The 26,758-nt window shown below is 37.1% G+C and overlaps 3 protein-coding genes across 3 annotated transcripts in view; 1 reads left to right on the top strand and 2 right to left on the bottom strand.

Annotated features, from left to right (window-relative positions):
• wdfy2 (WD repeat and FYVE domain containing 2) overlaps window positions 1-6,607 on the top strand; it is a 29,452-nt gene extending 22,845 nt beyond the window's left edge. The window contains exons 10-12 of the mRNA XM_041258987.1: window positions 1,924-2,054; window positions 3,845-3,953; window positions 4,481-6,607. Of these exons, the coding sequence (XP_041114921.1) occupies window positions 1,924-2,054; window positions 3,845-3,953; window positions 4,481-4,510 (270 nt within the window). The 3' untranslated portion in view covers window positions 4,511-6,607. The remainder of the gene's footprint in view (window positions 1-1,923; window positions 2,055-3,844; window positions 3,954-4,480) is intronic.
• A 4,544-nt stretch (window positions 6,608-11,151) lies between these two features.
• Window positions 11,152-17,213, bottom strand: dhrs12 (dehydrogenase/reductase (SDR family) member 12). The gene is made up of 10 exons (XM_041258986.1): window positions 17,079-17,213; window positions 16,259-16,392; window positions 15,492-15,574; window positions 14,898-14,990; window positions 14,715-14,796; window positions 13,858-13,919; window positions 13,578-13,682; window positions 13,171-13,261; window positions 12,199-12,336; window positions 11,152-11,495 (listed from the first exon to the last, which is right to left on the bottom strand). Exons 1-10 carry the CDS (start codon window positions 17,132-17,134, stop codon window positions 11,362-11,364), a joined length of 978 nt encoding a protein of 325 aa, XP_041114920.1. The 5' UTR covers window positions 17,135-17,213; the 3' UTR covers window positions 11,152-11,361.
• Window positions 17,214-18,975: 1,762 nt separating this feature from the next.
• Window positions 18,976-26,121, bottom strand: LOC121321294 (transmembrane protein 272-like). Its single transcript, XM_041260193.1, has 5 exons — window positions 25,739-26,121; window positions 23,498-23,580; window positions 22,818-22,877; window positions 22,096-22,178; window positions 18,976-20,357 (listed from the first exon to the last, which is right to left on the bottom strand). Exons 2-5 carry the CDS (start codon window positions 23,553-23,555, stop codon window positions 19,995-19,997), a joined length of 564 nt encoding a protein of 187 aa, XP_041116127.1. The 5' UTR covers window positions 23,556-23,580; window positions 25,739-26,121; the 3' UTR covers window positions 18,976-19,994.
• Between the last annotated feature and the right edge of the window lie 637 nt (window positions 26,122-26,758).

The following is a 26,758-nucleotide window of genomic DNA, read 5'->3' as shown; positions in this document are numbered from 1 at the left end:
GCTTGCAGACTGCATCCAGAGAACTGGAAACTCAAAACTTTCATTTCTGTAATAACCCCACCCAGTGAATGACTAATTTATTTAAGAAAATCTGTTATGTAATACAGCACTTGTGTAATACTATGTTTAACTCCTCTTATCAAGCTGAGGATTTCATTTTTTAAATTGATTTCTTTGTATGTATTTTACAATCTGTGCATGTACTGGATAGGTCACAGTTAAGTGCATGCACTGAGGGATTGCTGTGTGTTTGGTGGGCTTTGAGCTTGAGAGGCCCAGGGGAGTTCACTGGTCTGTCTCCTGGGTATCCGTGCTTGGGGCGGATGCTGTGTGTTATGTTGTTGCTGTTATTTTGTTATTTGTTACTGCAAACACTCAGCAGGTTTGCTTCACTTATAAATGGGGAATGCCCTGGAGAACTTGTGTCTCTAGCCAGTTCTGGGTGGCTCCCTGTGTGTTGGGCAGCCTGGATAAATAGCATCTAAAACAGAACGAACACCAGCCAGGATATTGTAAACCCAACACATTACAGTGGCAAATGGTACTTTCCTCTGATGGTTATGTCTTCTGTGAAAGTTGGGTAATGGCACCCCAGTTACAAATGCTGAATACAATACATTATACGTAAATTGTTTTAATTGTCTATTAACATTTAATCACAATGAATTGTTTATCAATTTTCAATTCATAAACAAGTAGACCAGCATTTCCAATTCAGAAACAAAGCATCCTGCAAGCTGCATTTGGCAGTATCAGGTAAATTTAATTTTATTTTTTTACAAATGAATGTAGATTTACCATATTTACCGTACAGGAAAATACCTGTAACTTCATGAGCAAATTCAATTTGGAAGTGATTGCAGTGTATATTACTAATGGTGTGTATTGGCATGGGAGGTGAAATAAGATGTCATTTGCCTGGTCTCCAGAAGGGGGCATAAAAACCTCATAGTAGACCTCTCTGTTTTCACAGTAGAACTCAGTTTGGTCAAATGGTAAGAGAAAAGGACAAAAGCTAACAAAACCAAACTCCTCTCTTTGACCTGGCAGTAAATAAAATAAAAATAATATAAAATGGACAAGGTCTGTCATGTATAACAATGTGGACAAAATTAGTATGTACCCCAGCAGTCAAAAAAGAGTTACGAATAGGGATTGGTTTTGGAATTGAGGTGAGGCTGGTTAGGAAGGTAGTCTCCACCTGTATTGCCAATGTGCAATTTTGGAAAGGAAAGCAAGGTGCTGGTAATTCAGAAAAGTACGCAAAATGTTTAAAGCAAATACATTAAATGGGAAACCCTACCAATCGTGTTTGATTGTAAACAGCACAGAGGATGGGTATGGATTGTTCTGTAAAATGATCTTTTCAAGAAGTTTAGACTGGTAGGGTAACTGGCTGCAGTATGTTATGCAGTGCAATCCATTTTAAAGGTCACTGCTTTGCATTGCATGAAACAGAAACTCCATCTACATTGAGATTCAGTTTACTGGTTTACAAATTCCCATATGAAAGTTTCCAATAGTAAAAGCATAGAAAGGTCTAGTAAAGCATAGTGGTATTATGTTAAAGCATACATTAGCATTGTAAAGCACAATAAACATGGCAAACTGTGGTAAACTATGGTACAGGAACAGTGTAACCATTGGAAAGCATGGTAACACTGAAAAATGCAGATTTACTGTGGTAATTTTTTATGGGCTTTGAAATAAGAAAATGCATTAATTAAAGTAAAACTTCTTTGACTTTTGTTTGTATTCTGACTAGCTTGATTGATCATATGTTATAAGCTCATAGAGGAAATCCTGATATTTCAATTTGAATAGTTTAAAAGGAGGAAGCTTTGCAGTTTCCTGGAATGCAGCAGGTTCCTGGCAGCGAGGTCACACCTGTGTAAGCCAGTGTTCTGTTTCCTGTTTCTGTAGCACCACTGTAGGAAGTGTGGCAAGGCAATGTGTGGGAAGTGCAGCTCAAAGCGATCCACCATACCGCTGATGGGATTCGAGTTTGAAGTGAGGGTCTGCGACAGCTGCCACGAGTCAATAACTGATGAGGAGTAAGTGTGTAGTGCTTGAAGACTCATTATTGATTTGTGATGTTCCGCAGGATAAATTAGCTTTCTCCAGATATTGCTCTGCACCCTGCAGTTTGGTAAGATGTTCTCTCATGTGTAAAGACTCATACTATGCATTATACCACATATAAGGAGTACCCTAATTCACAATAAATCACATGGGAACAACACATTGGTCAAAAGCTTACATTTGCCTAATAACAAACTCCACTGGCAGTTTTGTAACAGAAGAGCACTCTTTGGTCAGTACAGGTACAGTGACATTTACACAAAACAAAAAAGTAAGCAACTTCTATTAGAACTGGAAGGAAAAAAAATAACTTTTTCCTTTTGCCTTTTCATTGAAAGTTAATGAGCTGTTTGGTGCCACCTGCTGGACACTGTTAATATAATGACACCACACATTTTACATCATGCGAACATTCCCCAGGTCACACATAATCCGTAAAAACAAAAATAACGTCATGCACATGTGGATTAAACATGTGAAACAAAAACTAAAACAAAAACATAATTCCACTTGCCAGGCACATGAGCAAAAATAGAAAAAGCATTGCAAAGAGTAGCAGAAAAGTTAGGAGCATAACTTGTATTAAGGTTATTATCTTCACTGTCGGTGAAGCCTCATTTTGATTTCTATTTAAACGGAAGACTTTATAATGATTCTACTGTAATGCTGCCTAAAGACTGCAGCGGCTTAGCCTCCTTATTCCTAAAGTGGTTTTGTTTAAACAAGTTATATACAGTTTTCAAAATGTAGGTGAAGAAATATATTTTAGTACACACTCTAGATGTAATAATCATTTGTAACATTAGAAGCTTACTTCTGCAATGTAACATGAGCTGTTGACATAAGTCCATTAACATACATCTCAAAATATATATCTGTAATGGTTTTACTTTATGTATTTGGACCCGTGCCAAAAATAGCTGATTTGATAAACATGCACTGTTTATATGGGGTACTCCAGGGTACGATGATCAATCTCATATGCAGTTGTTTAGTTCCTTGTGGTGGCTGCCAGTACTCCAAATACTCAAGACGGTTGGCGATTATAGACCGATTTGATTGCCAGGGTGTATTATTCCATAACAGACTGTATTCACGTCATTCCTGACATGGGGGTTAGTCTTGCTATTGCAGTCCAATGAAATTATGAAATGGGTGAGTATTGCAAAGGAATAATGCTTTTAGGTTATGGAGATCAGGTCTAAGTACACCTAACTGAAACTTAAAATAAGCAGTTAATGCAAGCCAGGTGGATTCTCTGGAACTGTAACAAAAAAATCAGGATAAAACAAAAGTGGGGTATAGATTGATCAAAAGTGGCATGTGAAAAATTATTTCTCCCAGTATAACATTCATGTATTTTGTTATATATTAGTCACACTGTTTTACAACCAATGTAATGGTACGAAATTAAAACAATTTGGACAGCTATGTAAGCCTACTATTGTTGCTCCTGGCTTTTTGTTGCTAGGCAACAATACAGCTATCGCCATTTTGTAAGGGGAAGATTATTATGAGGATAACGGTATATAGGAATAGTGTTGGGCTGAAGCGTGTTTTCTTTTTATGGAAGCAGTTGAAGTAACTTGTTGTAGGTGATATTTGTAGGCAATTATTCCAAAGTATCCGAAAGCACCACTGTTTAAGTTGTTTATTCAATGTCAGGGGGGTCTTGTTGAAAAATGTCACCAGTATTAGTTTCTGGAAAAAGTTGCCTTTTGTAGCATTGCCCTAAGATTCCTGCCTCCATTCTCTGTTTCAGCCGGGCACCCACAGCCACATTCCACGACAGCAAGCACAGCATTGTTCACATTCACTATGAAGTAACAAGAGGCTGGCTGTTGACATCGGGGGCTGATAAGATTATTAAGGTAAGTTCAAAACTAGTACAGTTTCTCTATGGGACTTACTGATGTAATACAGACGATCATCGTACAAGTATTGGAACAGATGAATGTGGAGAACGACAGGGGGCTGGGCAGTTGTTTGTCCATTTTTATTATCCATCTAGAACTCCCTGTTCAGTAAATATCTTGGAATCCTTGAACAGATAATGGTGATGGCTACCTTTAAGATGATAGTGCACCCATACACCATGCAAGAACTGTGCATGAATATTTGAGCCAGCGTTTTTCATGGCCACCACAATCCTCGGATCTCAATCCAATTGAGCATGTTTGGGATGAACACATTTGTCATCATGTTACTCTGCCTGTCTCTCTGCACAAATTGCATGAAAAATGAATGACTAAATGGATTCAAGACACCTTCCAGCACCTGGAGTCTGTGCCATGTTGTGTCGAGGTTGGGGTCAGGCCCGTCCTGATATTAAGAACAGGCCCTAATTAAGTGTCTTGTGTGTATTCGTTTGCAGATTAATGTCTGTTTCTCTTTGCAGCTCTGGGATATGACACCAGTGGTTTCCTGATGGCTTCCCAATGACCTTAAAAAGACAGTATTTACTGAAGCACTGAAAGCTCTGGAAATACAGGTTGGAGGCGAACAACTACATTTCAAATAACACTTTTAAAAGGGACCTTGAAAACATCATTGGCGAGGGGGGGTTGGCTTTTGACTGGTATTTGTACAGCCTGCTTGCTGTGAACCTAAAAAGCATATGTTGTAATTTTTGTTCCGATGCGGTTCGGCGTTTTAATGCCCCTCATCGGGTTTGATTTCCAGCGGGGAGACAGGAAGAAGAACGGCAGCATGAGGAGACAGATTTATTTTCTTTAGAGCAGGCTGCTTCTGGAACACAACAGTGTCTTAAGGCATGATTTCTAATATATGGAAATTGTTTTAACAGCGTAAATAAAACAAAATGATCCTTTACAGATTTTGACACTGGATTGCACAAACCCATTCAATGCATATGCTGGAAACACATTCTACAATCACCACCATTTATGACTTCTGACAGCTCTACAGAGAATATTTCGGGAAGGGTTGTTTATGTGTAGCAGTTTGTGTGGGGGGAGGGGGAAACTAATAGTTTATAATATAATTATAATATAATAAGCAATTGCATATTGTTTAAATGAGTGACTGTATTTTGTACTTGAACCATTGCACATTTATATTCTATTATTGTTTAAAAAATACAGATGAACCCACTTTATTTCTCGATTGCCGTGCGGGTATAACCTGTGGGATGAACCGGGTTTGACATTTGCCTATGACAGCACATTACAAGTGCGAGAAAAAAAGTAAGATAACTAACAATGAATTGCCATTTACTGCAGATGTGTTCCATTTCTTCTAGCGTTATTGTAAAACTGTTTGTATACAATCTTATGTACCCTTCAGTCCTTGTTGTACTGGTTAGACTGACATCCTGAATGTGCTTCTTTAGAGCAAGGTCACTCGGGCCATCAGTGGACACTACTCATAAACATGAAGCATCTGAACTTGGAGCTAACCACCTACAATGATTGCAAACTTCATGCAAAATCAATGACCGTGATCTATTTAAAGAGCTAGTATCATGTCTGTATTAGAGATAACTATCAGTGCTTTTTTGGTATTATGAACTACCTTGTGCAACTCTGGTCTTCGCATGGTGCACACTGATGAAAGTTAGTCACTTGAGCGCTCTTATAGGCTAACTTTTGCAGACAGTAGCTGCTCAGGTTGTTAGGCTATGCTTGGTGTCACGTGCAGCAGTGTTATCTGGAATGAATGAACTTAATGGCCTGTTGGTTATAGACATGTTTTACTTTTGTATAAAAGCCTTTTCAGGTAAGGTAAAATGGAATGCATATACAACACTGTGACGGTTAAACTGTGATACTGGGTCTGTAAATGGCATTTGAAGTTGCTTACTCTAGTTAAGCCCAAAAAAAAAAAAAAAGGCAAATAGATCTACACATCCAACAAAGACGTTGCCCCAGAGATTTATTTCTTAATCCTAGCAAACAACACAACTAGAAAAAAGTTTAATTGAATTTCAACTTGTGAGCTACAGCAACATTTCAATAACTTCATTTTTTGCTAGATATAAATCTTTTCTATATATGCTGTTTCACGCTATGTGACCGTGGGGCATGTTGTGTTTTTAAAATAAATAATTATATTCATGACGCTGTTCTGGACTGTAAGAAACCAGCAACAGTCTGTAAAAGGTTCATGGATATCAAATTGTATTTTATTCATAAAAACAAGACTTAAAAGCATCTTAAACCAGGCTTATTATCTGTTCACCGTGATGCCTTTGCAACTGTGTAACGTATATATCTCATCTGTCATACATAAAGAATTACTAATCATCATCTGCATCATCTTTCTAACACTTATGTATCATGTCCTGGCATTGAAACCCTTCTGTAACTTCAGTCTTGTGGCATGAGAGCCATGTAATACTCCATATAAACAAGCAAATGTACTCTGGGTTCAAAATACAGTAGGTGAGCAGTTCAAGAAGCATTCCCACTGGACATTTATAGCATAGGTTTCTGTATGGTGTCTAATGGGAACAGTGTAAATGATATGGAAAGTAAGGGTTTAAGTATATTAATACTTTATTTGTGTGAATATTATGCTTATAATATTATATATATATATATATATATATATATATATATATATATAATATATAGATATATAATATATATGATATATATATATATATATATTATGTGTGTGTTTATTTTTTCAAGGGTAATTTTTATGAAATAATAATTGTTATTGTTAGGTTGGTTTTGGGATCTATGCCTGTAAAAAAGCACCCAGCCCCCAGTAAACACTATGTGCTTGTCTCCCATGCTCAGTGTTGCTGGCACAATCCTATTTGGCATGTCTGTTATTTTGCTATTGCTGCTCTTGAAGTTTTTATTGTGTGGTCCACTCTGAGGCACTTAGGGCCGTTTAGGAGACTGGCATAGCTTTGCAATGCAAACTTTTTGTATATATATATATATATATATATATAAATATATATATATATATATAATATATATATATATTATTATATATAATAATTATCATAATTACATGCATGTATCGTGTAGAGATCCTGTGTACAAAAAAAATAAATAACTGTGAAAAACAACTAGGAAAGAAGGGTTCTGATGCTATTGTAACATTGCTGCTGTGTTTTCTAGAGTGGTTTGCTTATTGGCCGAAATTGAGATATTTACCTTGTACGTATGAACTAGAACCAATGGCATCCTGAGTCAATCATTTTGACTTACCAAATTATTTATTTCTTTTAAATAAAACATTTTTTAAAAAATGTCCTCAGTGAGCCACCATAGTTTTTATTTTTACACAAAATTGGCTGAAATGAGTAAAGAGCTTTGGAAAACTGAGTCCCACGTGATTTACTAAGACAATTCCAAAAGAGTAACCTTCCTGTGCTGCACATTAACTAATGTCCAGGACCTTCAGTTCTTGTTTTCTGGATTATGCTTTGTATTATAATGGTTCAAGAAATATATCAGATATAAAGAAGCAGAGAGATGTGTAATTGTTCATTTTTGGCCAATAACTGTTGGTACTCTCTGTATGAACTGCTGAAATTGATTTTAAGTGACTAGAGAAATGGTAATTACAGGCATGTGCAATTACAGGTACATTTGCAAAGCTTTTTGGAAAATTGTATTCTGAAATCACTCAGACGGTCATTTATAGTCATGTTATGTTGTATTTTGTAAATTCTGCACTAAAGCAAAAAGCTTTGGAAATGATGTCCTAGTTTTTGTGTTAAGTATTCAGTTACAATGGTTGGCATTCTGCTATTGCTATAAAGTAGCATTAACTTTAATTCTAAGGTAAACCTTATAAGAAACTAAGTAGACAAACATTTTAGATAATGTGGGGAATCTATAAAAAAGGCCAACAAGATGCTCTGATATTCTGAAAAGTGTTGAATTTAAATTAAGGGAAGTAATATTAAAACTGTACAATGCATTAGTAAGACCTCATCTTGAATATTGTGTTCAGTTCTGGTCATCTCGCTACAAAAAGGATATTGCTGCTCTAGAAAGAGTGCAAAGAAGAGCGACCAGAATTATTCTGTGTTTAAAAGGCATGTCATATGCAGACAGGCTAAAAGAATTGAATCTATTCAGTCTTGAACAAAGAAGACTATGCAGCGACCTGATTCAAGCATTCAAAATTCTAAAAGGTATTGACAATGTTGACGCAAGGGACTTTTTTGACCTGAAAAAAGAATCCAGGACCAGGGGTCACGAATGGAGATTAGATAAAGGGGCATTCAGAACAGAAAATAGGAGGCACTTATTTTACACAGAGAATTGTGAGGGTCTGGAACCAACTCCCCAGTAATGTTGTTGAAGCTGACACCCTGGGATCCTTCAAGAAGCTGCTTGATGAGATCTGGGATCAATAAGCTACTAACAACCAAACAAGCAAGATGGGCCAAATGACCTCCTCTCGTTTGTAAACTTTCTTATGTTCTTATTTGTGTGAGTCAGTATTCTGAAGAAGGCACAAGCCTTTCTTGGATCTTAACATTAAATAAGACTTCTACAAATTGAGCAATAGCTACAAATCCACATTTTTGACTAATAACCCCAGATTAGTTGTGTGTTTACATGTTGGGTTACCTAAAAAAAAAAGCTTTCGGAGGTAACGTTGTTAAACATATTAAGCTAGAGTCACAGTGTAGAGTTGTGTTGTGTTTTAGTTCAAATATTAATGTAATGCACTTGCTTGTTTCTTGTTTGTTTAATCTTTTAATGAATTTGGTAATTTAATGTGAACATTCCCTTTGATACTGTATGTTTTAGTGGGAACTCCTTTTGGTTGTTACAGTTTATAAATAATGATAACGATTCTGTTACGTTTGTATTTTTCACAGAAAGTCTGTTATACAGATACATTTCACAAATTGCGATTATATACCCATATGTATATCTTCAAATCCATATAGCTTAAAATAGTAGTTGAAGCTGTCTATTTCACGTAGTGTTTACAGCTCACAAAGTGATCTCATAACTGATCTGCTGTGCACTTTCATTCACTATCTTAGTCTCAGAGTTGCACTTTTGAAAGGAACACATGTTACTGTGAACATTGTATTTAATTTTAAAGTCAGATATCTGGTACTACACCAGGTTAAAGAAATCTTGCAAGCCATACATTCAGCGTTGCACTGCATTGGCCATTTCACCCAAAGAGTGAAATTGTGCCCCAGACATTAACCAAGGGGACACTACAGAGGTGTAAAGACTTAGGAAGTGAAGCAGTTTGTTTCCTTTTGAAGTGCAGCAGACCTCCTGAGACCAAGGCATGAAAACTGGAAACTGTCTTTAACCTACTGTAGCCATCATGCCAGGAATCATATTTTAATATGAAATACATGTTAACAATCATGTGTATATCTTTCAAAATTGTAAATTTAAGTCACTGCTAGTATTAATTGTATATATCTGTTGGGGTGTGCCAATCTGTTGGTATGGTTTTATTTTAAAGAGTTTTATATCATTACTAATTAAACATCTACACCTTATTTGTCAAGCTACTGCTGTATCAGTAACATTGGATTACTTACAGTGAAAAACAACATAAACGTACTTGTGACTTGTTATCAAGAATGCAGATTGGTAATGTATTGCACGGGTTAGTAAAGGATCCTTGCGATATTATAAAGCTTTGCATTGTTTGAAGAGTAAGTTAACATCCTTACAACTTTTTCGTTCGGTTTCAAAGCTCATTTCAAAATGTCCGCTCTAGTACACTGGGGTTTGAGATCTACCCTCTAAATCACTGCAGGAAAAAATTAAAAATAAATAAAAACATAACATGTGCTGTGGCTTTTCTGTTCCTCGCCACATCATGGATAGTTATTGCTGTGTTACCTGTTTGACAGTAAGGGTAGTAATCCTTACACTATCAACAAACTAGAGCGGACATTTTGAACAGAGCATTGAAACAGACTTTAAAGTTATAAGTGTAAAAGTCGTCCGGATGTTAACAATGAAAAGAAATTACAGGTCCATTATTTAAACAGTTGTAGCAACACATTGGCCCGTGTAATGCTATATTTTTTGGGACCCCACTATTTAGGCTTCAGTGTAATTATATAAATCATGAACAATACAAACCTGGTAAAGCTGGTTTGCACCCTTAAAGCAGTTGACCCAGACGCCAGAACTGCAAGTTTAAGATCTTTCTGCACACTTTCATTAAACACAACAAACACTGGAACTAAACAAAATACACAAAACTAAAGCCTAATTCCACCTAGGAGTGCTTACTAAACTTTTCAGTCTTGGCTATCAGCCGGATGGCTATGCCGTTTACCGGTTCAACAAAACACAATACAGGTTACACTTTTCTTGTGTCTTTCAAGTTTTTAGGTCTAACTACACAGGTATTACCCAGGCTTCACAGACAGCTCTCTGCAAGCATTAGACCTGCTTTTATACACTTGCGTGGTTAATCCCTGACAGGTGTCCATCATTAAATTAGATGATTCCACTTTTAGCAACCCATGGCAATCTGGGGGGTGTAGTCCCATAACAATTTGCTCGTTTTTTTTTTTTTTCTTTCATTATTATAAATTAATCTATTAATCTGTATTACTATTCTTACTAAGACTTACATTAACCTACTTGCAAGGGAGTTTGGAAGAATACAAGGCAGTGGAAACTGGGTATTTCTCTCCTTGTAGAAATAAAGGGAGTAATGTACATATACTTAAAAGAAACGTTCAATGTTTCTTATCCTGTTTGACTTCTGTTACTGCTGCAACACACAGTACAAACACTCTGTTAGCTTAGCTGTCCTGTTTTGTAATTTGTAAATGTCTTTGTTTTTATAAATCTGTTTTAATGTAACCATGTGAAAATTGTTACCTAAATGTGGAAATAATTATTACTGACTGCCCATTTTCAAGGATTCCCCAGCAGGTTTAATTTTAGCTGCTAAGTGTGTATATACATTTATTAAAGCTTTCTTAAAATCAAGTTTTTGCATCTCTGTGGTTTTTTGATTTCCATGGGCTGGGTATGTATATCTGTAAGCAATCTGTTTTAATAGTGATCTGTCCACTAGTTAATAAAATAACAAAATAAAGGAAATAAAAAGAGATTTAATGTACCCGTTTTTTATTTTATTTTATTTTAGCTTTATTTTAAAGTGTACCATTTATGTTCCAGTCGCTGTAATCATCAAAAGCTTTACAAAGGTTTATTAAATTTCTATATAAAAAATTAATAATATAAAAGCAATACAAGTTTACCAAAAACACATTTGTTTAAAAATGTATATATATATTTTTAAATATACAGTATTAATAATTTCAGAGTGTGACTATTAATCAGATGATTGAGCAGTTTTAGGGTTAAACTTTTCGGCAAGCTGTTCCAACACTGTCAGCAGTTTCTGTTCATCCCCAGCTGAAGATCTGGTAGAGGCCAAGGGTAAGTGTGCAGAGACTGGCTTGCGATCTGCAAAATCAGAAAAAAGAGGTCAAGTTCACTAAACCCGGTAATGAACAGTAAGGTTCTCTGAGGCTATCGTTCGGAAATTCAAAGATACACTCTAAACACTCAAGAAATACTTAATAAATACCAAAACATATTTAACTAATCAAAACAGGCTTGAAAGCAGAGAGCCCAGTCTATTATGTTGTACTTGAGATGAGACGTTTAAACGTTCGTCCACTTGTAGCACATTAAACATTTCTGTTTCTGTCCAGAACCAAACAAATAGTGTCCTCAATCTGAAAACCACCTGTATTTTGTATAATTTGACGCCTTGCTGTATCACAAAAATACGATTCCTGATGCAGTTATATGAAAAACTAGGGTTAGTGTTATGACTAAACCTTGTATGTCAAATGTATGATTTTCTTCAGGAACCCAAATAATTAAGTTTCCATATGCATATAGGGGCCATTAGAGAAACAAGGTAAAGTGACATGGTTTTTATATGTGACTTATTAGGTTTCATAAGAGATGAGAAGAATATATTTATCTAAAATAAACAAAAATGAAATGTACATACAAGGTTTCACCTGGTCACCAATAACCCAAAAGCTAGAAAGTGGAAATGACTTTTTATTGCTGCAGACCGCAAGACTTCCACATGTAAGGCACACGCCTCCTGCCACAGTCCTTTACCCAAGCAGCCCCTGCCTCCGAGTCTTACCCTGATAGAACTGCCCGCTTGCTTGTGTGGCAGCTGAAGGAGAGACCGCGAGCCACACCACAGTGTCTGCACCCTGAGTCTCTGAACGCAGCTTATTCTTCATCTTCTCGTAGAAGTCAGGCATCGATAACCGCACAGCTGTTCAAAGGAGAAAAACAACTGACGTAATATACAATACAGAGGCGTAATGATTCGTTGTGTATCGATGAGTTATGACCCTTTCTTTACACAATATGTCGTATCGTAACAGAGGTATGTATCGTTTGTACTGTGATACCCGACCAAAAGTTCAATGTAGTTCACCAGAGTGTGTTCGGTCTCTTGGTATGAATAAATACACTCCCTATCTCCTGTTGTTTTTTTATTTTTTTATTTTTTAACTTAGAACTGCGCCCAGTTATTTTACCCCCAATTTTCTCCCCAATTTAGAATGGCTGGTTATGTTCCCTCACTGCAGCAATTCCCAACACAGCTCAAGAGAACTGAAGGTTCAGTGAGCGTTCTCTGATCCCACTACCAGGCCAATTTCCTGTTTTGCACAGGGATTCAAGAGGAGATGTCAGCGAGTTGTCTGTAGTGCAATAAGGAGAACAGTTCCTGCCAGTTTTGCCTCCCTAACCCACAGGAGTGCCAGGCCAATGCAGCGCTCCTTCTGGAATCCCCCTCAAAGACCAATGACTTCACACAGACAGGATGCAAACCTGCCCTCCCCTGGCTGTATGACTCACGCTGCACACCACGGGGTCGTGCTTTTACCAGGTGAGCCACTTGAGGTCCCCTTCATTTTTTTTTTTTTAACAAAATAGTCCTTCATAAATGATCATTTTATCTTATCATGAATTAGACAAGTAGCCCGTCAGGTCCATCCCATGTATCGTCACATTAGGGTATCTTTACAACCCTAATACAGCAACCAGCCAGCCATCCTGAAGAACAGTTCAAGCTCTTTTCTAAATAATCATCTATTGTTACCTGGTGTATCTGCCCAGCCTGGGTGCATTGAAGAGAAGTGAATGTCTTTGTGCTGCTTTGACCATTGTTCTGTCAGGATCACTTGTTGTCTCTATGTCCAAAGAACAGAACACAGATTTTATGACATTCAATAAAGGTGCATAAGTAGTGGTTTGTAAATGCACTGTATTCTGTACGCATACAAGATCTCAGATTTATAAAAATAATGCAATTTGTATAATAATGTATTCTGTTGACAATGGCATTTATTATTCAATTAAAAAACTGGTACTGTGTTTCAGATTGCAATATTGAAACACAAAAACATACCCCTACATTTTGCGCAATCTAACACTTATTTCTGACCACATATTTGCACCTGCTCTGCTGTATTTATTTTTAAAATCATAAACAGAAAGTGTTCTTACTTTGTTCTGAGCATACGCCATTGTTCCGTCAAACTGCCCTTTTTCAAACTGTAGGTCAGCAATGTTTAACTTCTGGACCAGCATGCCTCCCGAGGACACTGTAATCTGCAACCCATTTCAAACTTTACAACTATGAACAAGTGTGGTAGCGCTATCAGCACTATGAAAAGGCATGTCGCCATAGTGATCTTCATGTTCTCATATATCCAAATAATATGCACCCAACAGTAATAATGGAAAATGAACAGTCATTTCAAAGTACCTCATATAATGTACTCACCACTCTGGGGGCATCTGCGCTTTTCAAGGCTGGTATGAGAGCAGTGGTTAGAATGTAGGTCCCTGGAAAAACACACCACACAAGGTTGATACAGGATAGCATTTGAACGAACATGTAACCACCACCAAATAATTATGTATACCAAATAATCTATGGCAGGAACATACATATGCCCTGCTACTGCTGTAAGCAGTGCAGTATCATGAAAAAGCAGAACATGACCTTAACCCACAGCATGTGTGACATGCCTACAGACAGACAGACAGACAGGCGCCTTTATTTGTCCCCTTATATCCAGGTTTTTTTTATTGAAAGTGAATGCCCTAATTGCTTAATGAGAAAGGGCCTCCCGAATCCCATTTCTGGAAAAATGATCACTTCAGCTTTAAGGAAAAGTGTAAAATAAAATGAGTTTGGAGAAACAAAACCCAATGCACTGATTAATAGATTTGTGTCGAGTGGATCGAGTGGAGCTTGATGGTCTCTGTGAGTTGCTGATCTTAGCTGAGGACTCAGGGTGTGCTGCATTGACTAAGGAGAGAAAACAGCCGGGGTCTGTTCCCCTCACTGCAATGCAGTTACACCTACTGGTCCGGTGCCAAACGAGACCAGGCAGAGACCAGTCACACGAACCCTTTACTCCAGGGTTCAACAACCCTTTGAAAGAAGCGGGAAAGGAGGTTGTGGGTTGTAGCGGTAAATCGACATTGAAACTGGGGAGAGAACAGGGAGAGAACAGAACTTTAAATTTACAAAAAAAAATGTCCTTACTAGGTTACATGATAATTGGGAAAGTGGGTCTCTAGATACAGTTGGAATGTCTGCCTCTCGTTTGTACATTTTCTGATTTCTCTTACCTAAAGTGTTTGTGGCGAAATTCTTCTCCAGTCCATCCTCTGTCAGCTCTCTTTGGTTGACCATGCACCCTGCATTGTTAATCTGGGAACACATTTTTAACAATAGCAAATTCACAATGTGTAGCTGTTTACTTCATCCACATACACGGGCAAGCATTGCCAGGTTTAAAATGTATGACTTACCAAAACATTTAAATTATTTTCCTTCTTGAAGTTTTCAGCAAATTCCCAGATTTGACGTGGACTCGACATATCCAGAATATGCACGTGAACATTCTGAAAGGAAACACAAATGAAATGTCAGGAAAACTTTGAGCTACTTTTACTAATGCATTTAATCATTTACGGCTCGTTTCAAATCCCAATTACCACGAATCTGCGTCTAATTTATGTTACCTTAGGTAAATCAGTCCAAGATTGGTGCCAATTGTCTTTGTATTATGGTTTTCTTTAGCACACTTGTTATATATTTTGGAAATGTATAACCATATACTTTTCTGATGCCATAATTGATCTCAGGAATGAGTTGAATAAAAAAGTAGAACCTCCCACTACTTCAAGGATTACAGAGTTCCAGTGTGTAGCAGAAAGAAGGATGCTAGTATACAGACAGACATATGGAATGACCCTGGTTTTATTTCAAAGACTATGGCTTAAACACAGGTTCTGCAGGACTAACTGCCTATATCCTTGGAGTGAAACTAAAAATCACTGTGGTGTACTGAAGCTTGATCCTGAATCCAATACAGCCGATAAGATATACTTCTGCAGGCTTACCTCATTGTTACTTTGCGCTATGATTTCCCTCTTCGCTTCTTCAGCCCTGTCTTTATTTCTGCAGACAAGATGAACTGTACCACCTAAGAAAATGTAATTAAGTAACATTCATGGTTGTTGGTATTATCAATAACTTATTATAACAGATGTCCACATTCAGATCATGTTAATAATGCATAGCCTTCGTTCACGTAGCCATTCATCATTCTTCTTCTTCTGAGATGACTCATTCTCAAGGTAGGTCTGAAGTACTATAAATGCACACCTAAGACAGCCTCCACTATATCACCATCCCTTGCAAAACATTACTGACCAGTAACCGCTTCTGTTAGGCGATTAGAAGCAAAGCAGGAGTCTCCTCTAGTATTTTCTGATAAAGTTAGCACTACCACTAAAACTGTTAATTAAATATCAGGGTTTTTTTTTAAAAGGTAAACAAACTTGAATGTAACATGCATTTTCTCCTCAATGAACGACTCACTGAAATAACAGTATGGTTATTATTCCTTGATTATCTTCATACATTGGAGACGTCTGATTCATTTGCTTTTTCTTCAAGAGATTTGTCTGAAATTTGTACCCCTCCTGAAACTTTAGGATAACTGAATGACACTGATATTCTGTCCAGCATGGAGCGCAATAATGCCCAATAAGGAGGGATAGTCTACAGTGCTGTGCCTTCAGAGACAAGTGTAAATGAGTTGATGTTTCCCTTTCAAGCGTAAATGAGTTGGTGTCTGCTTTGCCCTTTGTTTTCAGATATTTACCTCTTTTTGCTATCTCATTTGCTGCAGCTTTTCCAATCCCGCTGTTGGCACCAGTGATCATAAAGGATTTCCCTTTTAAATTCACATCCAAATCTCCAGGAACAAAATGTTTTGCAGCAGCCTCGTAACCAGCTCTGTAAAACACAAATTACAAAAATATACATTGTTTATATAAAACAATTTTATGGTTAAACAGAACGACCCCATTGCTGTTTATTGAGAAATGTCCTGCTGCAAGCAGGAAGTGGTTTTCTGTCAAACCGTCATGAATCACAGCTGCTATTTTTCTTGTGAATTGACAGCTATCCTTCATTAGTCGTGCTACAGAATTCAAATCACTGAAGTATAATGCAAAACCATGTTACTGCAAGTTTTCGTCATGTACTTACTGTCCCTTTAAGACAATCCAGTTACACAATCTCATATGCACTCTATACAATAGGGCTATTTTGTATTGTGAAGTAGGCGGGTCAACACTGTCTGTATTACAGCAGTAATTACATAAAAGTATCTCAGTCAGTACTTGAAGAGATTTAAGGTTATCTTAAACAACGAACAACTAAACCATTAAAATTAAAAACAATCTAACACAGAATTTGTCTAAAACTGCAACTAAAAAGCGATCAAAAATTGTAAAAATACTAGTTTGTAGCAATAGAACAATTAAAACAAAATTTAAATTTAAAAAAGGACAAAAAGAAAATGCAGTTTAGACTGTAAAATAGAAAAACGAAGATAGAAAAGCACTATCTGCGTTGTTGACAACCTATATTTTTCCAAACAAAGCAAGCAAACATTATTTTAATATAAAACGACTTACTTGGTATATTCCTTAAGTCCTTTAACGAGCCACACACCGTTTCTGTAGAAAGTCATGATGTTTTGCTCTTGGACCGCCGCACTGCCGTGGACAGTATGGTTCTGCTGTAGTTTGTTGCTCGCATTTTCCCTTGTATTTTCACGTCATGGTGTCTAGACACGCCCTCTCTCATATGTAACGATGACTGGTAAAATAAACCGGAGTTATGTAGCTTGCCTTGCAGAATAGGTTGGGCGTCACGTGGTTGTCATAAAGCAACTGCTGAGCGTGAATTTTTTTGCACAGGTTGTGAAATACATAAGTAAACACAAGTTGGATGCAGCAGCTTTAGAAGAATCAGCTCATGTAGAAAAAGATATACTAACATACTGTATATGATCAAAACATTTAACATAAAGAGTGCAGTATGTAAATCCTGTCCTGCAATTAATAAACTGTAAAAACAAACCTCACAAAGGCTCCCATTCACATGACTGATTCTGTTGCAGTCAGATAACTGACTTTAAAAAAGTGAAGTCCAAAGTTGTCTGTTTTCACATAATAGAGGGTGTGTTGAGTGTAAAGTAGTTTCCTTCTATACTTTAGTTATTGCTTAAGCAAAACAATATTTATATCAACATTTGCAATACATCTCATTTTTTAAAACAGAAACTATGTGACAAATACACAAACTATGCATGAAAGTTTTGTAATGAAAGTATTTATTTTTATATCCATAGCAAACTCTTCAAACTGTATATTTAAAAACAAGCAATACAGTACATTACAAAAAAAAAGGTGTTATTAGCAAAGTTACAAATACCACAATTAAGATATCATCTTCACAATATAAATATCTTCTCCACTGGCCAGTCATATCTGATACATCAGCTAGTGTGTCATACATATAATAGTGACTTTTTATGCTGATAAATACAACAGTGCAGTACCATCTACACACAGTCAGCACTATAATAAAACTACTTAAGACAGTCAAGAAGACTATGAATCACTAGTTTACTGTGCATATTCTTACATTTATAAACACATGCAGAAGCATATTTAATAAAAAGCCGCCCAAAATGTTATCGATTGGCAGGGAAAAAAAGTTAACCCTATTAAATATCTTCTTACCATTTCTGTAAAAGTGTAGGTCACAGCTTCATGCAGTTTTAACACAGCTAGGAGTCAGAATATGTAAATCCGCAAACAAAAATGATTAACATTAAGTAGTGTGGTGAGGTCAAGCAAGGTAAATATGTCAGTAACAGAATGGCTAAAACATTATTCCCAGAATAAACTGGGGCTCCAGTGATTTCCTGTAACATATCAGCCTACAAACAAATGGGTGAAACTGAATGTACTTGTAAAGAGTCAATTATGTGTTAACTGATTGTTAAGATGATTAACCTGTGTGTTTAAGCTCTCCTTTGTCCTCAAACTGTGTGGAGTGTGGAGTGTACACATCTGTACAGTTCAACTTGGAAAAAACTGGATGCAAGTGAAAATTACAACTTTAAAAAGTGAAAATTGTTCTGTTACAGGAAAATGGCTTAGCCATGTTAGTCAGGGACAACTATCTACAGTGTAGCAGGTACTTCAAGTGAAGTTAAGTATTGTTTTGTTTATTTTGATTTGTGTGTTGGAAGAACCATAACAAAAAAACCTGTTTGTTTGAACTGTGAACAAAGTCACCAGATGAACAATTGTCTATTGTTACCATCCTGCACAGACCTCACTACCACAGTACATAGATAAAGTTTACAATTAGGCGTGTTTAAAAATTCAAATGTAAAGCACAGCTCACCGTCTTGCTAAAGAATCAAGAAGTGCAGTTAACATATTTATTGATTAGTGAAATACAAATCAAATTTGCTGCAGTATGTCCACTGTTCTGTCATTTCAAACATTTTCACAAAACAAACATTAAACTTTAAAGTTACAGTGTGCAGTGCAAAAGCACATCATGAAAAAACACATCTGTAGGTTAAAAACACTAGAATAACAGTCGCTACATTTAAAAAATATATAAACACGTGAAAATCAGTCCACTAAAATAAAGGGATTTACATAATCTCTGTAAGTAACAAATTGGAGTCTCTGGTGTGAAAACACAACACAGAATAATACTATACAATATTCACTACAAAAAAATGCTTGAGTTACAAGCTCTTGCAGTGTCTAAAAAAATAAAAATAAAAATAAAAAATATGGATTGTAACGCAACAGGAAAGCAGACTGCGGAGTCTCATCTGATCCGAAACTGCTGAACTCCATGTCTTCATCGCCTGGACCTTCATCACTGATGATGCAAGCAATTGTCTGAATCATTAATGCAGAGCAACTACTTCTAGTCAGTATTTTCCCCATTCACTTGAGCCATGATATTTCCCCTCAGGCATTAGTTGCGCATGGTTATTAAAAAACAGAACTTAATGGTAAAACATTTTTTTTAAGAAGGTGATCGTTCAAACAAGGGTGTTGCCACTTCAGAATCCGGGTGTATAAAAATACATTATATGACATAATAATAATGGTACAAGAATAACTTTATCTCTTTTCTTTGAGCACACGTTTGCAATGTCTATGGATATAAGCAGGCCAAGATGATGCAGTATATTAAAAATGCATGAGAGTAGGCTTATAACAAGGGCCGCAACCTGTCGTCAGACCTTCACACAGATGCAAAGGTCAAATTATCAAAATAAGTGAGATTTAAACAAATAAACAGGATCAAGTTTTGGGACGACTACTTTTAGGAGTACTAAAATTGACACCAACAAAAGTCTTGACATGTCTGCCATTATAGATCTCAAGGACATACAGAAATGACAGATAACCCGTTACCAGCATTTCCACTACTGCTTCTCTGGTATCTTTGTTTCTTATCACCACAATAACCTACAACTGTTTGTTATTCACATCCTTGTATTTTTTTCAGTGAAATTCTGCAGTGGTTCTCGGTTTTGAGAAGCAGTAGAGGCAGCAGGTGCACAGAAGGAGGAGAGCGAGCACAGTGTAACTCATGACAAGAACACAGACAGCAAAGATGTAAAGGGTTTTATCACAGTAATCCTGGGGCTGGTGGAATGGACGGATGAAGTTAGGTTTATAGACAGAGAACACCCAGTAGTTTCCTAGAATGAACCAGATGAAAAGGAACAGGCTGAGGGTGATGTGGATGTAGTATTTGTGGGCATTCTGTCGCCATGGATACTCATCATCATCGTCATCGTCTATGACAACTGACTTGGAAAGAAGTGACCTCATCTTTGCGGAGTCATAGAGCAGAAACGTCACCTGCAAATGAACAAATAGAATCACTGTCCGTACTGTAAAAGTCACCTGAGCACAAATTGGAAACACAAGGAATTCCATTGGATAACTATTAAGAAATATTGTATTTGATCATTTAAACTTAGTAAACAAAGGTCTAGTATTAGAGCCAATAGGCCAGGTCATGTTCTGTTATTCTGGCTACAGTCTTTGCAAGACTATGGGTTTGGTAAAGCCACTGTTACAGGATCATCCATTTACATTAAAATTGTAAAAAAAAAAAAAAAAATTAATAAAGGCTAGTGACAGTGTTTGATATACAGATAGTGGACAAAAAATGGAAACACCAATGTAAAGTCACTTAATAGGGCGATAGGGCATTGGGTCACCAGGTGCGGCTAGTATGGCCTGTATGCACCGTGACATAGTCTACCAGCCTCTGGAATTCTGCAGGAGGGATGCGGCACCATTCTTCCACGAGAAAGTCAATCAACACATGCCTGGTTGATGGAGGTGGAAAACTCTCTCAGGCTTCGTTCCAGAATATCCCATAAATGTCATAAATGACTGAGAAGGCCATGACATCTGGATAACATCAGTGTCATGTTCATCAAACCATTGGGTGACCACACGTGCTCTGTGGATAGGGGCATTGTCATGCTGGAAGACACACCGCCCGGCAGGAAAGAAATGCTGCAACATGGGTTGAAGATGATCATTCAGTACCTTTAAGTAGTGATTAGCATTGACCTTGCCTTCTAAGGGAATGAATGCACCCAAACCATGCCAGGAAAATGCACACCACAACATTATGGAACCACCAGAACCCTTCACTGTTGGAACCAAGCACTCAGGGCCATACAGCTCTTTATGTTGGCACTACACGTGCATTCGTCCATTTGTCAAGAACATGGTGAAGGATGATTCATCTGACCATATCACATTTCTCCACTGCTCTGTAGTTCATTGCCTGTTCTCTTTGCACCACTGGACTTGCAAACCTGCATTGCAGGTGTGAGGAGCGGTTTGTGCACTGCAACCCAACTATGGTATCCCGCTCTGTGGAGTTCTCGGCGGACCGTTTTTGATGTAACTGGCTGCTCGCTCCCCAGGTTAAAATTTGCAGTCAATTGATCTGCAGTTGCTCGCCTGTTTTGCCTTACACTTCGAATTAATGCACGGATATCATGATCCTGGAGTATGTGCTTCCGCCAACTGTTGCCCTTTGCTGATGATGTCTTTCCCTTGGAGATCACTGCTGACATCACCTTAGACATCGTTGCTCGTGAAACATCAGCAAGTTGAGCTGTCTTGGTCACTGAAGCTCCTGCCAAACGCGCCCCAACAATCACCCCATTTTCAAAGTCACTGAGGTCTTCTCTTGCAGCTATGCTAGCCATAATTATAGGCAACCACGCCTGTCCAGCATTTTTATACAAGACCCTAAGCATGCTGGGATGTTATTTGCTTATTTAACGCATGAGCCACACCTGTGCTTTCAATATACTTGGTGTCCCTCATTTACCCAGGTGTTTCCATTTTTTTGTCCACTACCTGTATGTATCAGCTACTACAGAAAAAAAGGCGAATGACTGCTTTGCATTACACATGTACTGTAGTTTAACTTATCAAAGCGTATTATAATTGCAATAGTAATATAATACTGTATTGCATTGTAGTTACAGAGGTAATAACATACTAATGAAAAAGGCAAAGGTTTTTGAAACCCATATCAAGACTCCTTGGTCTACATTAAAATTACCTTTAAACTTCCAATAATTCCTCCGACCAGCAAATACAAGGGAATCAGTGGCTGGATAGGACAGTATTCCAAATACTTCATTCCTGAAAACAAACAGACAAAAAAAAAAAAAAAACCTTTCTAACCAATCAGATCACTCCACAGTAGTAGATTATGTCACCATACCCATACTACTTTTGATTTGAGTACTGTAACTACGGCAACAAAGGTAAAAAGGAGTGTATTTGAGGTTCATAGAATAACAAGCAAGACCATGCAATACATTACTTGTGTTTATATGATTGCAAGTAATTGCAGCTAATAAAATGGTTCCATGAACATGAATTCATAAATCTCTGTTTACAAGCCATGCTTTAAGACTGCTTTGCACTTCCTGGGTCATTTCACGGTCAGAGTGAAACTGTCCCCAACCAATCACTGGCTTCTTTCCTGTTAATAACCAATCAGCTGTTTCCCCTATAGACTGACATGATTTCAGCCAGAGCAGTAATGCTTTGATCCAGAAGACACTTCTAATGAAATTACCCAGGAAGTAATGAAACAGCTAACAGCAGAATAAGGCATATAAACTAAATGCTTCCTTCAACCTAAAGTGGTACCAAATAGCATGTTTTAATGCAAATACAAGTTTGCTAAAACATGCATTTCTTTCAAAACTGCACATTTGAGACCTACGTAGCTAATGGAAGTGTAAAATGGCTGAGATGTATGGAATTTATTACCCACAAAAGCCATAGTGATGGGCCAGGCGAGGAAGGCAAGAAGTCCAAATATCAGGCAAGCTGAATGAAACACAAATGTAAGAATTTTTTTTTTTTTTCATCAATATCAGTCATACATTTACATTTAAAGAATACAAATGCTCTAAAACTTAGGTGTACATGGAGTAACCCAAATATCTCTCCATCTAAGCCTAAACTTATATTTTAAAAGGAGTGAAACCTGTGCAGTAGATGGCCGGATTTGTGTTGGCCACTAGAGTGAAGCTGACCTACAACACAGGAACAGTTAGCAACATTTAATTCACACGTGGTGTTTTTTTTTTTAAATTTAAATAAACCATCAGATAAAAAAACTAAATCTGACAGGGGATACTTATAGGACTGATGCATAATAGCATTTTAATAGCTATAATTGTGGAGCCTCACAACACAATGTAATACCAAATATTTACTGAGCATTACTATGAGCTATTATACTGCAAAGCAACACTGTACTATTATTCCTTCATGACATACCTTAGAGCGCTTTGTGATCTCCACCAATTAAGTCAAATCTGCTTAAAACAACAGTGTGCAACTGGAACGTATTGAATTCAACATTATTGCAGCAGTAATTTCATCTCCCATGGTGCCCCTTTCTGCTTTATTAAAATTCAATATTACTGTCAGAGAATGCTCACCATTGCTGGCAATCTTAGAAATGCACTTGTGGCAAGCTTTTTCCAGACCGGCTGCCATCTCTGCTTCTTGTTGAAAGATGTTTCTAGGTGTGAAATGACAAACAATATTTCAGGTTTCATAGCAGAGATTTTCACTGTCACATCATACTGTATGAATATTTCAGGACCTATGAAAGCTGTATAGCACCTAGTAGAAAATTCCTTTGTCAGAATAGAGCATTTTGACTCAGGAAAGCACCTCCATTGTCTCTAATGGTATACTGGAACATCCGCAGGTGACAATTCACAATCTTACTTTTTTTTTGTAATGACTTTTCATTGGGAATTGATCCTTTGCTTAGAGACCCCATTGGTTCAAAGGGTCCTCCAATGTGTTCTGTTCTGCATCACTGCAAAAGCCAGCAGACAACCTATTCCCCAGGCTTGACTGCAAACGGCTTAAAATTCAAACAAGACTTTTTACAATGCTTTACAATGCTTCCCAGATTCTAAACTTGTTCTACTTTTACCATGGCTTATACCATAAAATTTGATGATAATAAGAGAAATACTTTTGGCTATCACCTCTAAATTGGACTAAAACAGACCAAACCTGTAAATCAGTAGTTATTAATGTCACTAGCATACATACCAGAACTCAACAGAAAGATGTACAGAGATAATGAAGATGCACAGAGTACAAGCATTAAGTGAGAGCATGCCCCTGGGAACACCACTGCTGACAGTTAACGGCTGTGCTGTCTGTAATGTGGCTTTCACACTGCATTTAAACATACTTTATATACCTTCTGTACTGTTTTATGCTCATTACAGCATAATATGTGTCATAATATACAATATTTAAAAATATTTTACATTTTGTGGAAGTCTCTGGACCAGGGGTCTCCAACCCTGGTCCTGGAGAGCTACTGTGGCTGCTGGTTTTTGTTTCAACCAAACTCTCTGTTACTTAATTAAACCAATTATTGGCTTAATTAGTGAAGATTAACATGTGTTCCAGATCTTTAGCCACTGATGATGTAAAGACACCTATAAAACCTGCTGGATAGGGGCTCTCCAGGAAAAGGGTTGGAGACCCCTGCTCTGGACAGAACTGAGCAAAGTGGGATTTCTGTAAGAAGCAGGTATAAAAATGACCAGTAGGGGGTTCACTAGGGACACGTGTAACAGGGTGGAGGGTGGGAGCGAACTGGCAACCCTGCGCGTCACAAGTGAGTCCTAACCACAATGCAAACGAGCCAGGCCTGTCTGCATTCATGGTTTGAGAGCTTGTAACTTCATCTCATCTCACCGAGGGTACAGAATCCATAACAGCCGTGTATCACACAACGCTGCTCAGAACATTACTTGACTGTAGGAATCTGACATCTGATTGAAGGCACTAATGGAGATTTTCAAATTCATGCAATGAAGCAAAATACCCTTGGAAAGAAAAACAGATGATATTTCTTGGGTTGACCAGGCAGTATTATCTTCTCTTCTCACAATTTTGTCTTTTTTCTCCCCAGTAGCCTTGTTTCTGTACAGTGACTTTAAATGTTGTACCTACACATCAGGCTGTTAACTTTTCTATCCAACTAAATATCTGGCCAACATAAAACAAGACAGAAATGAACAGTTTAAATACATATATTCATAAATAATTACCAGCAGCTGTTAAGTCAAATACAATATTAAAGCTGCAGTATATATCATTCATGTTTATATATACACTAGATTGAGATTCATGGGGGACTTGTATGCTGTCCAGTTTGTTTGCATTCTCCACCTGTAGTTTTCAGCTGTGAAACACAAGCTTTCTCCCTTGTTGAGCATTTATTGCCTGTCTATGAACTAAAGAGACATGCAGCTGCAACAAGGGGTTATTACCAACGTATTTGCAAGCTCATCTCAAGGAAGCAAATAAATAATAATAATAATAATAATAATAATAATAATAATAATAATAATGCAAGTAAAAGAAGAGTACACTTTTCCCCTAAATGTTGTTTGGTTATACAGGTATATTTAGAGAGAAACAGCGCTGACATTTTCTATATCGCTTAAACGTACCTTCTTAAATATGGAAAATGTGGGGTTTTTTGCATTCTCTTAATTTTCCCATCATGTTGTATAAAAACAAACCACGGAAGTTGGTAATGTTTGCGGACAAATTATTAACAATCACATACTAATTTATGTAAAATATATGTGCTGCAATTGTATTTTACAGTTTAAATATCTGCAGTAGAAACGACTTACCTTGACAAAGATGTTAAGAGGAGAGGGCGTCGTACACCTCTAGTTAATTAAATTATAACTCACGGATAAATATCCAGTTAAATTTCAAAGATTAACTTCCAGAGAGTTGTCCACCTTGGTCGATTAACTTAAACAGTAGCTAATTTTGAAGTGAATCATTCGGCATCGTCTCTCCGTCTCCTCTGCTAGTTTTAATGTTCTGTAGAACACAGCAGGGTATCGCTGTCATTAAAGCAGTGATGAACGACAGATACAGTAATTGGTGGTTTCAACCCACTCATTGAACCTAACAGCGCACATCAATCATGCAAATAAATGCGCTTTACCGCGGAACCTTCCAAATGTTGTGCTGCGAGAATGACCAGCAAAGTGTAGCCTGAACAATGGTAAGTATCGCCATGTTACTTTCCAAATTACTCAAGAGTTCACATAGCACGCTATGGAGCCATGACTGTTTCTGTTGATGAACTAGATCGATACCGAATCATTATTTTGTTTCCCGGTACACCAATTATTCGTCAGTGTGTTGACTGTTTAATAATCACGTCAATTAGAAGCAGTCAAATGCACATCTTTGCACATTGTTTTGTATTATTATTATAGTAGTGCATAGTATTAGGGTTTACAGTGGATTAATAAAGATATAGCAATGAGAGTTTTATATAACTTTACTGGTGCATTGCCCCATACTGCACTACTTAAAGCTGTATCAGGAGAACAGTTTGCCTGAATCTGATGAAACTCTGAATAGGCATTAATTGCAAGAATATACTCCACATTAAGTGAAGCTGACCTGCCATGGCTTGATTGGTCAGAGCTGTTAAAGGCTATGGCTTCTATTCACAAAACGTTTAAGGACTTTTTAAGGAATAAGGACTTTTTAAGGAATGCTTTGTTTTAAGGACTGTTTTATTATTATTATTATTATTATTATTATTATTATTATTATTATTTATTATTATTATTATATAAATACCTGTTTTGATTAACTAAACAATGTTTACAGTTGAATATAACTGT

This window comes from Polyodon spathula, chromosome 9, assembly GCF_017654505.1.
Source record: "Polyodon spathula isolate WHYD16114869_AA chromosome 9, ASM1765450v1, whole genome shotgun sequence".
In the NCBI taxonomy this organism is placed as follows: Eukaryota; Metazoa; Chordata; class Actinopteri; order Acipenseriformes; family Polyodontidae; genus Polyodon; species Polyodon spathula.
The sequence above is the reverse complement of the archived record's forward strand: the minus strand, read 5'-3'. Positions and strand labels throughout refer to the sequence as shown.